General features: G+C 36.0%; 1 protein-coding gene across 2 annotated transcripts; it reads right to left on the bottom strand.

Annotated features, from left to right (window-relative positions):
• Positions 1–521: 521 nt before the first annotated feature.
• On the bottom strand, positions 522–5452 carry LOC107761935 (boron transporter 1-like). 2 transcript variants are annotated; one of them, XM_016580231.2, is made up of 12 exons: positions 4634–5452; positions 3928–4010; positions 3607–3799; positions 3395–3533; positions 3033–3198; positions 2725–2891; positions 2449–2622; positions 2233–2328; positions 1945–2082; positions 1494–1816; positions 1132–1399; positions 522–1048 (listed from the first exon to the last, which is right to left on the bottom strand). In XM_016580231.2, the coding sequence occupies exons 1-12, from the start codon at positions 4735–4737 to the stop codon at positions 743–745; spliced, it is 2157 nt and encodes a 718-aa protein (XP_016435717.2). In that variant the 5' UTR covers positions 4738–5452; the 3' UTR covers positions 522–742. The 2 variants fall into 2 exon arrangements, with proteins under 2 accessions (XP_016435717.2, XP_016435719.2); XM_016580233.2 differs by having other exon boundaries at positions 1494–1813.
• Positions 5453–13892: the final 8440 nt, after the last annotated feature.

Here is a 13892-nt window from a genome sequence, read left to right as displayed (position 1 = left end):
CATGAAACCCACAAACTTCCCCCTTTGCTTTCACATTCTTTCCCTCACTTCTCGTTGTCCCTTCACTAATTCCATATGCATGCTTTCTCAAATTCAATTTTGACCTCTGCTTTTCTTCCAGCATTCATAATGACTTCTTATCTGATAATCACCTTTTTTTCTTTTCATTTCTCTATGCTTGGCTATATTCAAGTCACCCCTCCTATCACAAATCATTCGACTGTTGACTTTTTGTCGATTCATAAAAATTGAAACTTTTATCTGAAAGAAGCTCCTGGACACAATGCTGATCAATCTAGAAACAAACTTTTGACCATTCAAAACTTAATCCACACCGATATACTTGACAGTGTTAATCTGGATTTAGATGTAGTTGATTGATATGTTATATGCAATTAATCAACTTTAAACAATAGAGTACTGTTGTAGTGTTATATTTTCTATAGGCTGAGTACTCCACTTTCAGGTCAGCGACTAAGATGAGTTGAAAAAAGACTTGTGCAAAGCTGTACAAGTAAATATGGATAAATACACTTTAGCTGCTATTATTAATATTATCTCCAAAATATATGAACAAACAAACACTTCCCAACTATTATCATTCTAAGACATCAATACTCGGCTAATGTTACAGGTACATTTCCAAATGCATCGCTTAAAATGCAGGAAAGGGAGACAAACAAATGGAAATACAAAGCTTTAGGCATATCAACTAGCTTAATGATAGGAAGTCAATTGTCTCTTAGTCGTTAGAAGCTGATGTCCGAGGACTCATGCCCAAATTGGATGGCTTTGGTTCTCCATTCCTAGGACTAAAAGGCCCTCTTCCGCCAGAAAGGGGACTTCTCAGTTTGCTAATCTGTGGACTGTATGCTTTTTCTGGAACGCGTGGGCTTTGAAGGAGCTTGGAATCTCTTATTGGAGTTGCTGTTGAACTTGTGATCTTCGGACTGTTAATGCGTTTGACTTCACCCCTGCTTCTAGTAATGATCTCATCTAAAATTTCGCCACTTCCTGCGTAGGAAGGTCTTGAGCCAAATTCACCCTCCTGCGTGCTTTGACATTAGTCCTCAAGTCCTAAAATTCATGTAATTGCAATCGAATATTAGATTACAGAAGAGTAGGATTTACCGTAGGAATATTGAATGGTACAGCTGGTGACTCTTCATAATCTGCTGCATCTAAATCTTGAAGGTGTGCCCCTTTGAAAAACTTAGGCAATATGTATTGTCTCACAGGAACCAAAAGCATGATCAAAAGAGGGAAAAGGAGCCCCGCGATTGGAACCCATGTAATTCCAAAGCAAGCAAGCAAATATAGTGTTTGGAATATTGTAAATGTCACTATGCTCTTGAAAGGCACAGTCTCTACAAAAGTGGCATGATAATCCTCTAGAACCCTGCAAGCAAGATTCATCATTTTGTTAAGGAAATTCCTTGGAAAAACAATTTAAAAAGATAAATTTAAAGGCATTTTTAGAAAGAGTGAACTACTTGTATCTTCTGCTTGGTGCAGTGAATAGCAGTAATATTCTCTCCCAAAATTGATTGCCCGGCAAACTTTCAATGGCCATGTAAGCGAAATATCCCCATAGCACTGAGGTTGGAATCATTCTGAGCACTGGCATTGCAGCAACACATCCCCCTACCATAGTGGCTTGAAGCAAGTTACTGACGCGCTGTTCTTTCACTTCAACTGGCAACAAATCATCAATTTCCTTCTCAACGTCGAAAACTGTTTCATCCACTGGAGCATCAATGTTTCCCATGCTTGACGCTAACTGAATTGTTGATTCTTTTAACTCCTTCAGACCCTGCTAAAATAAAGAAATCAAGTTGTTGTATGAGCTACAATGGAAATACTTGGTAAATTCAAGTAGGTAGTAATGGTTATAGATAGAAAAACTTTAAGCTCCATAAATCGGTGAAGAGGCATGTCACATACTCTAGCTGATGGCTCTTGGTAGATCAGAGGAGTTTGCATCTGTTGATAAGCTTCCTGCATATTCCCATATAATTGTCCCAGGCTTGAGTTTTTCTGCATACTTTTGCGAGCCGTGGCAACAAGTCTGTTGCGAAGCAACTGCACAACAAGGTTATCTTAGTTTGTGCATCAATTAACAGAAAAGGAGATATAACAGTTTAAGTTGTTGCCTTGCTGCTGCTAAATATACATTAGAGGACTGGAAACTGAAGAACGGATGTGAAGTAGTTTCACTAAGCTGGAATTTACCTGGTGTTTAAGAGTAGCCAAACTTTTTGTATGCATTGGGGACTGTGGGATCACACCGTTTGATGGAGGGATACCAACAAGGCCGCACATTAGTGTCTACAACCAAGAATCCCACAGTTAAAACATCAAGAGATATGTTAAAGGAAACATATATGTGGAAGGTGAAGCAAAATGTGGAAACCAAAGCTATGTGTAGCAAAATGAATTTTTGCATACCAAGAACCCTAAAAGAAGCAAGTCATAATGGAAAGAAGGTGGCTTTCTAAGATTGAATTCTTTCTGCTGCGCCAGTTGAGACGCCACACTGTGGTCAAAATAGTAAAGCACCGCAATCATTGTTGCAGGAATGAAAGCACCAAGTATGTAGAGAACTGGCACTTTTAGCATGTCCTGCAGATGACCAGAATATCACAATTAGTCGTCCATAAGGCGGATAATTAAACAGAAGGTAGTTAGAGATGAATTAAAAATCAGTAAGGAAAAAGCATTTGCCTTGATAACAGTCCAATTCTCAAAAGCACCAGGTGACCATGGATTTGGGCTGACGAGACGTCTTGGAATTCCTTGAGGAACACTTTCAGATGGTATGTAGGAAACTGCTGTCCAGACCACAACCATAAGTGGCACACCGTAGTCTGCAATAAGACTACGAAGCCAACCTGCAAAAACGGAAGACAAAATGTTAAGTCATCCAAGTCTAAAGTTGTCGATTGGGAACCAAATATCAGTGACAGAGTTCAGAGTTTAGTGAATATGACGAAAAATCGTTGCTCATAAACAGAATCAGCATGATGAATTACCTGCTCCATATCGCCATGACCTTGCTTTTCGACTTTTCAAAGCAGTTAGCAGTAGACCAAAGGAGAGAACCAAGGCAAACATTCCATTAGTAAATCTCCACGAAGGCATGAACTCTGTTAAACGAGGATTGGTTCTTTCCGGAATACGAAACTCTTCTACCAGGCCCTAATATATAAATGTAAAAACAGAACAGAAAATTATTTTTTGTGATTGCATTTAGCTAAACAATAGCACGATAACCAGAAAGGAGTAGTCGAGGCAACACGCTTTAGTGCTATTTTTTTTCCAAGTAATTCAAAATGCCCTCCTGATTGGATAATAAGGAGGGTAGTTGATTAAATAGTACTACTATTTCGCTTACTTTGATAGCTTGTTGCATGAAGAGCATTGCAATAAGCATGCCAAATAGTTCACCAGCCAAACGGGTAAACCTGTTAATAATGGAGCAAGCTCCTAATATTGCCAATAAGAAGAGTAAAATTGCAGTCCAGACGCATACCCTGGAAAATCAAAATGATATTAGCGTGTTGATTAGACTAACTGGTTATTCATGTTTAGACAATGTGTACTTACCAACCAGTCCAAGCTAGAAAGAGACCAGGACCGAGTTCACGTCGTTGTTTAGCAAAGTTGAACATGAATGTGTACATTATGACCGTAGGTTCTGCAACTCCTAAAATCAACAAAGGGTGACCACCAATGATGGAGTGTATAATTCCACAAATTGCAGTTGATGCTAATGTTTGAACTGCAGTTAGCGTTCCATCTGCAAATGTTGACTTTTGAATATCAATTTTCAAATTGATGAACGAAACAGAAAAGAATTTTAAACTGCAGGTCTAAGTACTTAAAAGCATTTGTAGAACAAATTGCACTAGTCTTGTAATAACATACCAGTGTTTCTCTCCAGCTGCTCGCCAAATGAAATCACTGGAATTGCCGAGGCAAAGAATATGTATGTGGTGGGTGCCAAGATCCTGAAAACCAGCAGCTTTCTTGTTCAGCTAAGCTAAACCCCATCAACATATAACAAGAGTTTAATGCAAATAAAATGGACCCTCGGACCTAACTTAACTAATGTGAGACACTTATCACCCCTCTTATGCCTAGCCAGGGCGGAGCGAGGAGTTTGGGTTCCGAATTTGCCACTAACCCACAACTTGTTTTACTTGCTAGGTTCGAAATTAAATATTTATACATACTTAATTGATTTTATTAAACAATAGTATAGTCTAAGCAAAAGTTGCTAGGTTACTCCGTATCCGTAACTCATACTCTAGCTCCGCCCTATACCCAGCATTGGACATTTAGAGCATGGACAACACGATATAGAGGCCCAACATTTGTTAAACCAAAAATAAGGATGGGTTTAGCTTGGTATCATGTGAAGAAAATGGGACTCGTTCTAACTTAACCTTAAAATTTATCTAAGAATTACCCAAAACTATATAAGGAGACAACAATCAATTCGCTCAACCAACATGAAAAACTATTTTTTAAGATTTTATCAATTAGTCAACTCAAGACATTAAGCTTTAGGAGAATCAAGAATGTTGTAAAAATTTGTTCTTGGATAGTACAAGAAGTGAGTGTGGTGTACCTGAAGCCAGCTTTGATTCCACTGGTCCAATCTTGCTTGTAGCACACCAGACGTCCCTGCAGATCATTCTTGATTCCACGAAAAGGCACAAATGACTCCTCCATTTGAGCAGGTAACAATTTAACCACTCAAATCAAGACTCTTTCTTGCCTTTCTCGTTTACCTTTTATTTAAGTTAGAGAAGTCGTTGGACTTGTATAATTAACGAATTTGATGATATTTCTGTTGTGGGGAAAAAGTGACAATGGTAGAGCTGTACAGTTAAAGGACTAGGGAATGGCAGCAAGTCTATAAAAAGCCATTGTAGTAGCAAAATACACCATTTTCTAATTGGCACTATCAGTCGAAATATTTCTGGGGAAACTTCAAAAGAACACAATGCACGAGGAAATGAGACACCAAATAAAATTTAGCAGATAAGAAACAAATAAGACAACAGCAGATTTACATGATGCAGGGGACAGTGAAAAAGAATCCAAATAGGACAGAAGAAGATTCAAGTACAAAGAGAATAGCTCCTTAAAATTTGGGTGTGGGAATGGTTTTAAGGGAAGGGAACAAATGTGAGAGCGCTAAGAAGACTGCAGAAATTCGCCAATATATATAGAGATACCAAAAAGGTGGAGGGGACGTAGAGAAAACTAGAAGGAAGAGAGAGGCGGGGGTGGGGTGAAAGAGGAAAACTGGATATTCAGATTCCTTACTGTCAGTCTGTCACACTGTACAGGTTTGGTCAGCTGTATCAGACACATACTTCAGAAAAATGTATAGTCAAATGAAATGAGTCGCATTAAACAAGTTACTAGGGCAAACCGTAATAATTCGCTGTATCAAAAGTTTCATGACTTAATAATTCTCGAAATTAGTCAGTTTGACTATAATATTTGAACATAAATATATGAAAAATACTGATAGTTTGAGATTGAAAACTTTTCGTCTCAAAACACAGAAAATTACTATTTAAAAATTCCTTGACCAATGTGTATAATTTGATTTAGCGTGAGGCGGAGCATTTCGGTGGAACCAAGTAACTTTGGTCCAAATCTTCTTTTTGTTTAAAAGAAATTCATTAAAAACGCACAAAATATTAATTCGGAATCTAGCAACTTAAAAAGATTAAAATCTGAACTCATTAGCTTTAAATTCTAACTATGCCTGATGATAGCAGTACAACGCACAAGGAAAGTCAAAGAATTTGTTTCTCCTATAGTTTACTGTCTTCCACCTTATACCCAAAGGAATCTGACAACTAAATTAAAGGAGAAAACTTATATTCAGCTAAATCAACAAAATCAATCCAGTAAACTTGACTATTAATTAAGTTCGAAAAACAAGTGCATCTTACACTAACTTTTTAAAGGCACTAATTAACATGAGAAGTTATTCTCGAAAGTTATATTATATCCCCCCCCCCCCCCCAAAAAAAAAAAAAGGACACCAATTGAAGAGGGTGAATGTCACCTATTGACTCTTTGCATATCTTTCGAAAGCTATATTGCAAATTTATAATCTGTATGAAATTGAAGACTATGAAATATAACCCAGACATAGTTCAATATCAAATGGAATATTTATCGTTTGAGCGTGTTCTATAATCAAAAGGAAAATTAAATAATGAAGGTGGCTTTTAATTCATGAAGGGGCTAAAAAGGAAAAATTATTAAAAAAAATAGGTAGCAATAATATATGAATATTTTACGTAAAACTATAGTAAATGTTTAACAGAATGGTATCTTGGTAGTTGACAATAATATATAGGACAGCAAACCACAGGTATGTTATAGGATCAATGATACCTCTAAACAAACATTAAATATAAAGCGGTGAATATATAATGCATGCATTTTCAGCAACTTGAGATTCTGTTCTGGAAAATGAAAAAGGGGTTGGGTTTTCTTGCATTGAAACCTACGAATTATTGCCGTCATTTCTCAGCAAGTTGACTTAATTATGTATTGGGGGAGGTTAACCTTTTTATCAATGAAGTACTAAGGGCCAGAGATACGCAAAGAGCTGACCTGTTCTGGCACTGTCTGAACCACTGCAAGCTAATTAACTTGGGTTTTAAGTAAAGCAAATATACTTGAACTAATTTGAGGATACAGGAATAGGAGTCAACTAATTCTAGAAAGACTAGATAGGTGCCCAATCTTTTCACTACTGAACACCAAGTCTCATCCATACCCTGGCAGAGCACAACCTATGGTGCTCATACCCTGTCCACTAGAGAGCAATCTACTCTGAATGCTCTACTAAGGAGTAGTAAGATCAAGGTGGCTATGTTCTCTTTCGAACCTACAAATATCCCTGGTCCTGATGGTCTCCACCCCCTCTTCTACCAAAGATACTGGAATATCCTAGAGAACAAGATCACCCATTTCTATAATCAGACTTTCCATACCCTAGAAATGAAGCTTGAAGTAAACACAACCTATTTTGTCTGATCCCTAAGTGTGCTAATGCCACAATCCTTAAGAATTTCAGACCTATTGGGCTATGCAACACTATATACAAACTGATTACCAAAATAATTGTCAACAGAATCAAGCATGTCCTCCCTACCATCATTAGCCCAAGTCAGGTCAGTTTCTTGTCCAGTAGGAGGGCCAGTCATAATGTCATTATTGTGCAGGAATACATCAGTTATTTCACTAAGATGAAAGAGAAAAATACTAACATGATCCTCAAAATTCACTTAGAAAAGCCTTTTGACAGGTTAGAATGGTCCTTTATTAGAGACATTGATGTCCTTTGGTTTCCCCCACAATATGACCAAATTAATCATGTCTTGCATCTCTACAAGCTCTATCTTTGTCCTAGTGAATGGGGGTAGGACTGAATTCTTTCATCCTAATAGGGGTATCAGACAATGGGTTCCTATGTCCCCTTACATTTTCATTATGTGGATGGAAAGACTTTTTAGGAGCATTGAGGCCCAAGTGCACAATGGTAGCTGGTTCCGTATATAAATTAGCCACAATGGGCCAAAAATCTCCCACCTATTCTTTGTTGATAACCTAACCCTGTTTGCTAGGGCAAACACCAAAAACTGTGTCACCATCATAGACACACTACATTATTTCAACTATCAATCTGGCTAATGGGTCAATACCCTAAAGTCCAAAGTTGTCTTCTTCACAAACTGCCAACATGTTATAATATATAGCTTAGTTAGGACATTGGACATTAAGGCTAGCACTTCTTTTGGTAAATATTTAGGTTTTTCAATCTTTCATAAGAGGTCAATTGATAGGGACTTCCAGTGCATCATTAATAGTATGTAAGCTAAACTAGCTGGCTGGAAAATTAACTTTATGAACATGGCTGGGAGAACTACCTTATCCAAGTCCTTTTTGGGATATATCTCTAGTCATGTTATACAGTACATTAAGTTACCTGCCTAGGAGTGCAACCAAACTGATAGGATTCAAAGAAATTTCATCTGGGGTATTACTGCCGTTAAGAAGAAAATGCACCTAATCAAGTGGGACATCATTACAAAGCCTAGAGATGCATGGGGCCTTGGTGTGCATAAAGCTAGCCTTAGGAACACTGCCAGCGAGGATGTATAACAACCTTAATGCCCTTTTGGGCCAGGGTGTTATTTCACGAGCACTGCACTAGCAATCTCCACAACATGCACATTGCCTCTAGAACTTGGACTAGCATTAGGAATGGGTGAAAAGTGTGTAGGAAAGCTAATAGATGGATAGTGCATAAGGGGGATAGAATCAACCTATATAATGACAGATGGATTCAAAACTTAGAACCTCTTAGAGCCTTGGTTAGTGACCCCTGTTGACGGTCAATTTTGATCCTCTCTTTTAAAATTAATTTACTTATACTTAACAATTTACAATAAATATTTTGAAAGTATTTTCTATCAATAAATACCTATTTCTACAAATTAATTAAGTATTAGTTTTGAAATTAATCGCTTAGTATCAGTATTATGTAATTACAAATATACTTATCATTTTTAGATTATTAAAATAAAATACACCACGTAGATTTTATAATTATTTTAGCGAATCATTTCTCAATTTCAGTTAAATAGGTCATTATATTAGTAATTTGAGGTTAGTGTCATAATTTGGAAGATAAAGTATTTTACAAATAATTACAATAATTAATAGTATATTTGATAATTATAATTTTATTATATTTTATTAGAAATTAATTAAGTTTATTTAAATCAATTTTAAAAGGGGTTAGAAGACCAAAAGTCTACAATTACAAATCTCCAATAAGACACAAATTGGCTATTTTTGAAATACAAATTAGCCCAACACATAGGCCCAATCGCCAGCTGACCCAGTCCAAAAATTCCTTCATTCCAAGTTGGCAATCTTTGCCACTCCATGAAAACCAATCAGAGCATTCCATGTCACTCATCTCTATCACTCAAAAAAGAAACACAATCAATTTGGGTCGTCCATCCTACAAATCAATGGACCTCGTTTTATCTCTGTTTCTCCTTTAATTTTAAACATCCTATTCGATTTGATCTCAGTCGTTGAAAATAGAAGATCTAACGGCTCTTATATTTTTATTTTTAAATCTTTTAAAACCTTTAAGTGACCGAATTATCAGGGTCATTGATTATCAGATCCAACGGCCTAGATCTCGTCTCTCACTCTTAAATCAGAGACGGCCAAACCTCACTCCCTAACCCTAATTCATTTTCCCCAAACAGCCGCCCTTTATTTCCCCTTTTATTTTCTCCTCTCTCAAGTCATCCATGAACATCAATCAATAAACCTTGCACAAATCAGTGCAAGGTCGTAAAATCACTGATCAAATCGTCCTTCCTTACTTCCTCATCCACAAATCCCGTTGACTTTCTTTTTTGTTCTTCGAATCTGAAACACCAAAATATGGACAGTAAAATTGAAGTACCATTTTCGTTTTGTTCTCAAATCCAACTGGCAAAATCAATTTACCTCGTCCCTAGGCTATGAAGTTTGAGGTTTTATTTCGTTTTTTCTTACCAATTAGGTTTTGAATTCCTAATTCGAAACCCTAGACTAATCGGTGCAAGGTCAAATCCTCAGGATTCTTTGTGCTTTGTCAAAATTGGTGGCATGCATGGCCATTTTACATTATCATTATCATTATTCTTGGTCCAGAGGTCAATCACAAAGACCTATAGACATTGGGCCTTTATCCTGTGGATTTTGTTCTCAACGGGCAATCTTTCTCTCTCAGGTAAAAGCTTCATCATTTCTCTCTCTGTCTCCTAAGAGTTTCCCCAATCTTGCTCACATCGTCTAACATCTGTCATCTTCCATTATCTTAGTTTGAATCTGAAACCCTAAGCCATTAAATGACACTAAAATAGAGCCTTAATTGCTCTCACCTACAATCACCAACCAGGCCTATCTAGCCTACATAAATCAAAAAATCTTATAGGAATTAACGATTTAGAAGCCTAGTCTTTTTTTTCTAATTAATTCTATTCTCTCTTATTTCCGAGTTCTTTTCCAGCTCAAGAGTTTGAGACTTTGGTCCTCAGACGGCTGAGCTAAAATCTTGTTTGGTTTGCTGCTCAATAGGAGGTCAGTATACCTCCACCCTCTCTTTAATTATTTCGTTTAAAATCCCAAACATGTTATTATTCTCTTGGTTAACTATTTAGTCTATCGTGTTTACTTAGCCTTTAATTATTTATTTTGTTCGTTATGATGACCTATGATAGGCTGTTATATCTTCTTAATGTTAACTAAGTAGTTGTATAGTCTTAGTAACTTCCTTTATGTATTTGTTTGAGCTGATTAACTTGCTGATTTCTTACATTTGCCTAAAACCTTAGACCTTGCTCCAATGTTCTATTATAACCTTCATATTATATTCTGAGTTTTGTTAATATTTTGTTACATTTTGAGCTTTGTTAATATTATTGCAGCTCTTATAATCATCATGTGGCATTGTGAATTTTGTTAATATCTTGTTGCAACTCCCATGGTCTTTATGTTGCCTTTTTGAGTTTGTTTCACTAATTGCTATGTTGTAATTTTCTATCACCATGCTATATCCTATGATCTGCTCTACTGAATGTTTTGTTATAAGCCTTAATAACTCATCATATTATGTTCTCCTGAGTTCTGCCCTATTGTAGTCATCATGTATAATCTGGAGCATCCTTCTAAAATTTTGCAATCTTACTTAGATTTTCCTTATTCAGCATGCCATATCCTTTGAGTTCTATTATACCATACTTATTGTTGTTATTACGGTCTTCATGTTTAACATGCCATGTTCTTTAGTCTTATCATTCTAAATTTGGGATATTGTTAGATGGTTTAGCTAGGATATATATATATATATATATATATATATATATATATATATATATATATATATATATATATATGAAATGCATAGGATAACCCTGCCTCACTAAGTTAAGATTTATGGAATCTGAGTATAAAAAATGCTTCCATGAATGTTAATGGAACCCTAAGTATTCTCTCAATCCTCATTATGAGTGTTTTACATTTATACCTAATTGTCATCTTGTAGACAACCCTGTTGAGATGGTTTCTCCCTTGAACATCAGTAAGGTCTGTCATGATCCGTCTATTTTCTATGAACCAGACTATAGTTGTGCCATGTTAATAGACTGAATATGACTCCACCATGTTTAACTCTCCCACTAATCCTGTGTAGCTGATTTGAGTTTGTTAAGTGTGATATCTCCCTCTCTTTAACCATCCCTAATGATACTATCAACCTTTCTTCAACATTTGGGACTTATTTGATCTTATGAAGTCATAATCTCAATTGAAGTCCCTGTCTGTGTTGAAGTCTTGGAATGAACTTTGTTTATCCTTGATGGCGTCACATTTTTTTAGTACTATATTCGGACTTTGTGTTCCCTTTTGTAGTTTTGGATTGGACCTAGTGCAGAGGAGATTTTTTACTGTTATTCGGTTGAGCATAATAGCCTACTTGTACCATTATCTGAATCTGTGTTAATGATCTCAAGTGATTCAAGCGATGCCATTAGCCTAAGTACATGTTCTTCTATGATCAATGATAAGGTCTATGAATCCTCAAGCTGCATGTCTAAATTGTGTGCCCTTTATGTATCCTTAAATGTGACCCCAAGTGTTTGGCTCTTTAGCATTAACATTATGGAGTTCCTGACTCTATGTATGTTTGGAACCTTGACCTTCAGACTTGTTTAATGTGTGTTTCATTCACTTAGTATTAGAAATATAGTTATAAAAAGTGAAATTGTATCTGTGTCCTTATTCTGCCAAGGGGGAAGTATACTTTTATGGTAGGGTGTGTTATGGTAGTTAGTTTACGTTGAAAGAGCCTTATTGGCACTTAAACCTATAGAGAAAAATGATGTGTTAGTGGTTAGGGGTATTTGGGAGTAGGGATTAACTCTAGGTTGGGCTGCTCTCCCCGACACAAGCATTTCTCCGGGCCTTGAGACCCTTGGGAACTTTGAAGTATCGGGAGATTCAACGGGGGCATCGATCTTTAGTGAAATTATCTCCTTAGCCCTTAATTCATTGACGCTTATTATTCTCTTTGGGTTTAGTATTTAATGATAATAAAAGATTTTCAATGTAAATTATCTACTATATATATCTACCACATTGGCATAAGTTCTCATAGTATTTGAGTACTGATAGCTTGTTATATATTTTGCTCCAATTATTTACTTATGTGTTTCATGCATGATTGAAAATACAAAATATGTATCTAATGACCTTCTCTCTTTTTTTGAACATGTACATTTGTTTGGGCCTGTTGAGTTCTTAAGGAACTCAGGCCCAAGTCCAGCATGTTTGAACATGTACATTTGTTAGGGCATGTTTTGAACATGTACATTTGTTCGGGCATGTCGAAGTTAGTTGTCGACGTCCCTATTACTGTTGGGCCTGCCTCTTTGAGGCCCACAATACCAGAGTCCAATCCTCTCCCTCTAAACTCCTTCATTATTTAGTGCTTTGTTGCCTTAGTTTTTTTTGTTGCTATTTTATCTCACATGTATACAACAATTATATATTGGATTGAATGTTTTACTTTATATCTTAAGTAATATAAAAGTTAGGCAAGCCTTAAAGTAACATAGGATTAAAAGAAATATTAGTTAGTAACTAATCTCCCGTTCGCTAATTATAAGTTGTTTATATCATTAAATTACTATATTTTTGCTAACGTTTTTCTTAAAGGATTTTGTTGCCCAAAAGCTTAGTAAGAGACGGCAGCTTCACTTTCAAAAAAGGAAAAAATCAGATTAGAAACACAAGTTTCTTTATCTTCAAAAGGGAAATCAAATCATTTCGAAAAAATAAAGTGTTGTCGCCCAAAACGATTTTCAAATGGTTTTTCTTCAAGTCAAAAATCAAGGTATATCTTAGGATTACTCCTATAGCACCTTCATCTCATTGGAACAATATGCACTTCCATGCTTTAGGAATAAGTATTTTAATTTAGTTCTCCTTTTCACATACTTTCTTAAATACAAACATCCTATATCTCGTTCAAAAGCTCTTTTCAAGTATATATGCACTAACATTATTTTTCTCTATAGATTCATACCCTTTTAAATTACACCCTCCCGTTATAAGAATTATGTCCTAATATACGGTAAGCCATATCCTTAGAGCATTAGTTAAGGCATAGTATAAATAATTGATTTCAGATCTAGTCTAAGTCCTATGGAGCTACCTCAGATAGATTTTAAGGGGTGCCTGACACCTTCCCCTTAGAAGAACAAAAACCCTTACCCATAATCTCACTGGTTAGCAGACTAATAAAGTATATAATTTAGTAATTAAATAGGTACCCTAGTATACCTTTAAATATTAGGTAGCGACTCTCTTTTATCAACAATAGAGAAACCGCAAGTTGAATCTTGTTTTGACTAGTGCAAAATAGGATGCAACAACATGGCGAATCTTCTAGAGATTTCACACTTAGGTTCTAACCTTAGCAGACTTAGACTAAATTTGACATTTAGATTTATTTGTGCATTGCCTTAATTGTAGAGAATATTGCAATTACATGCTTACCTGCTTTACTTGCTCTTTATGCTTATTCCTATGCTTATTGTTGCTACACTCTTATCTGTTACTGCTTTATATATATACAATGTCATTACATGTCTTCCTATGGAGTCTTGGCCATACACAATCACACAATGGCAAGCGAGGGTTGTCTTTTATACCCCTCTGAACCTTCTTTTCAAAACTCTCAAATTTCAGAGAATGGCTTTGTCAGATCAACTGACATAACT

Source organism: Nicotiana tabacum, chromosome 19, assembly GCF_000715075.1.
Source record: "Nicotiana tabacum cultivar K326 chromosome 19, ASM71507v2, whole genome shotgun sequence".
In the NCBI taxonomy this organism is placed as follows: domain Eukaryota; kingdom Viridiplantae; phylum Streptophyta; class Magnoliopsida; order Solanales; family Solanaceae; genus Nicotiana; species Nicotiana tabacum.
The sequence above is the reverse complement of the archived record's forward strand: the minus strand, read 5'-3'. Positions and strand labels throughout refer to the sequence as shown.

Excerpts from the sequence above, each read along its gene's own strand:
- LOC107761935 (XM_016580231.2), bottom strand. The coding sequence starts at position 4,737 with ATGGAGGAGTCATTTGTGCCTTTTCGTGGAATCAAGAATGATCTGCAG. Across the intron at positions 3,800-3,927 it reads GCAGCTGGAGAGAAACACTG|ATGGAACGCTAACTGCAGTT; the intron begins GTATGTTATTAC and ends CAACATTTGCAG. Across the intron at positions 2,623-2,724 it reads AGAATTGGACTGTTATCAAG|GACATGCTAAAAGTGCCAGT; the intron begins GCAAATGCTTTT and ends GGTCATCTGCAG.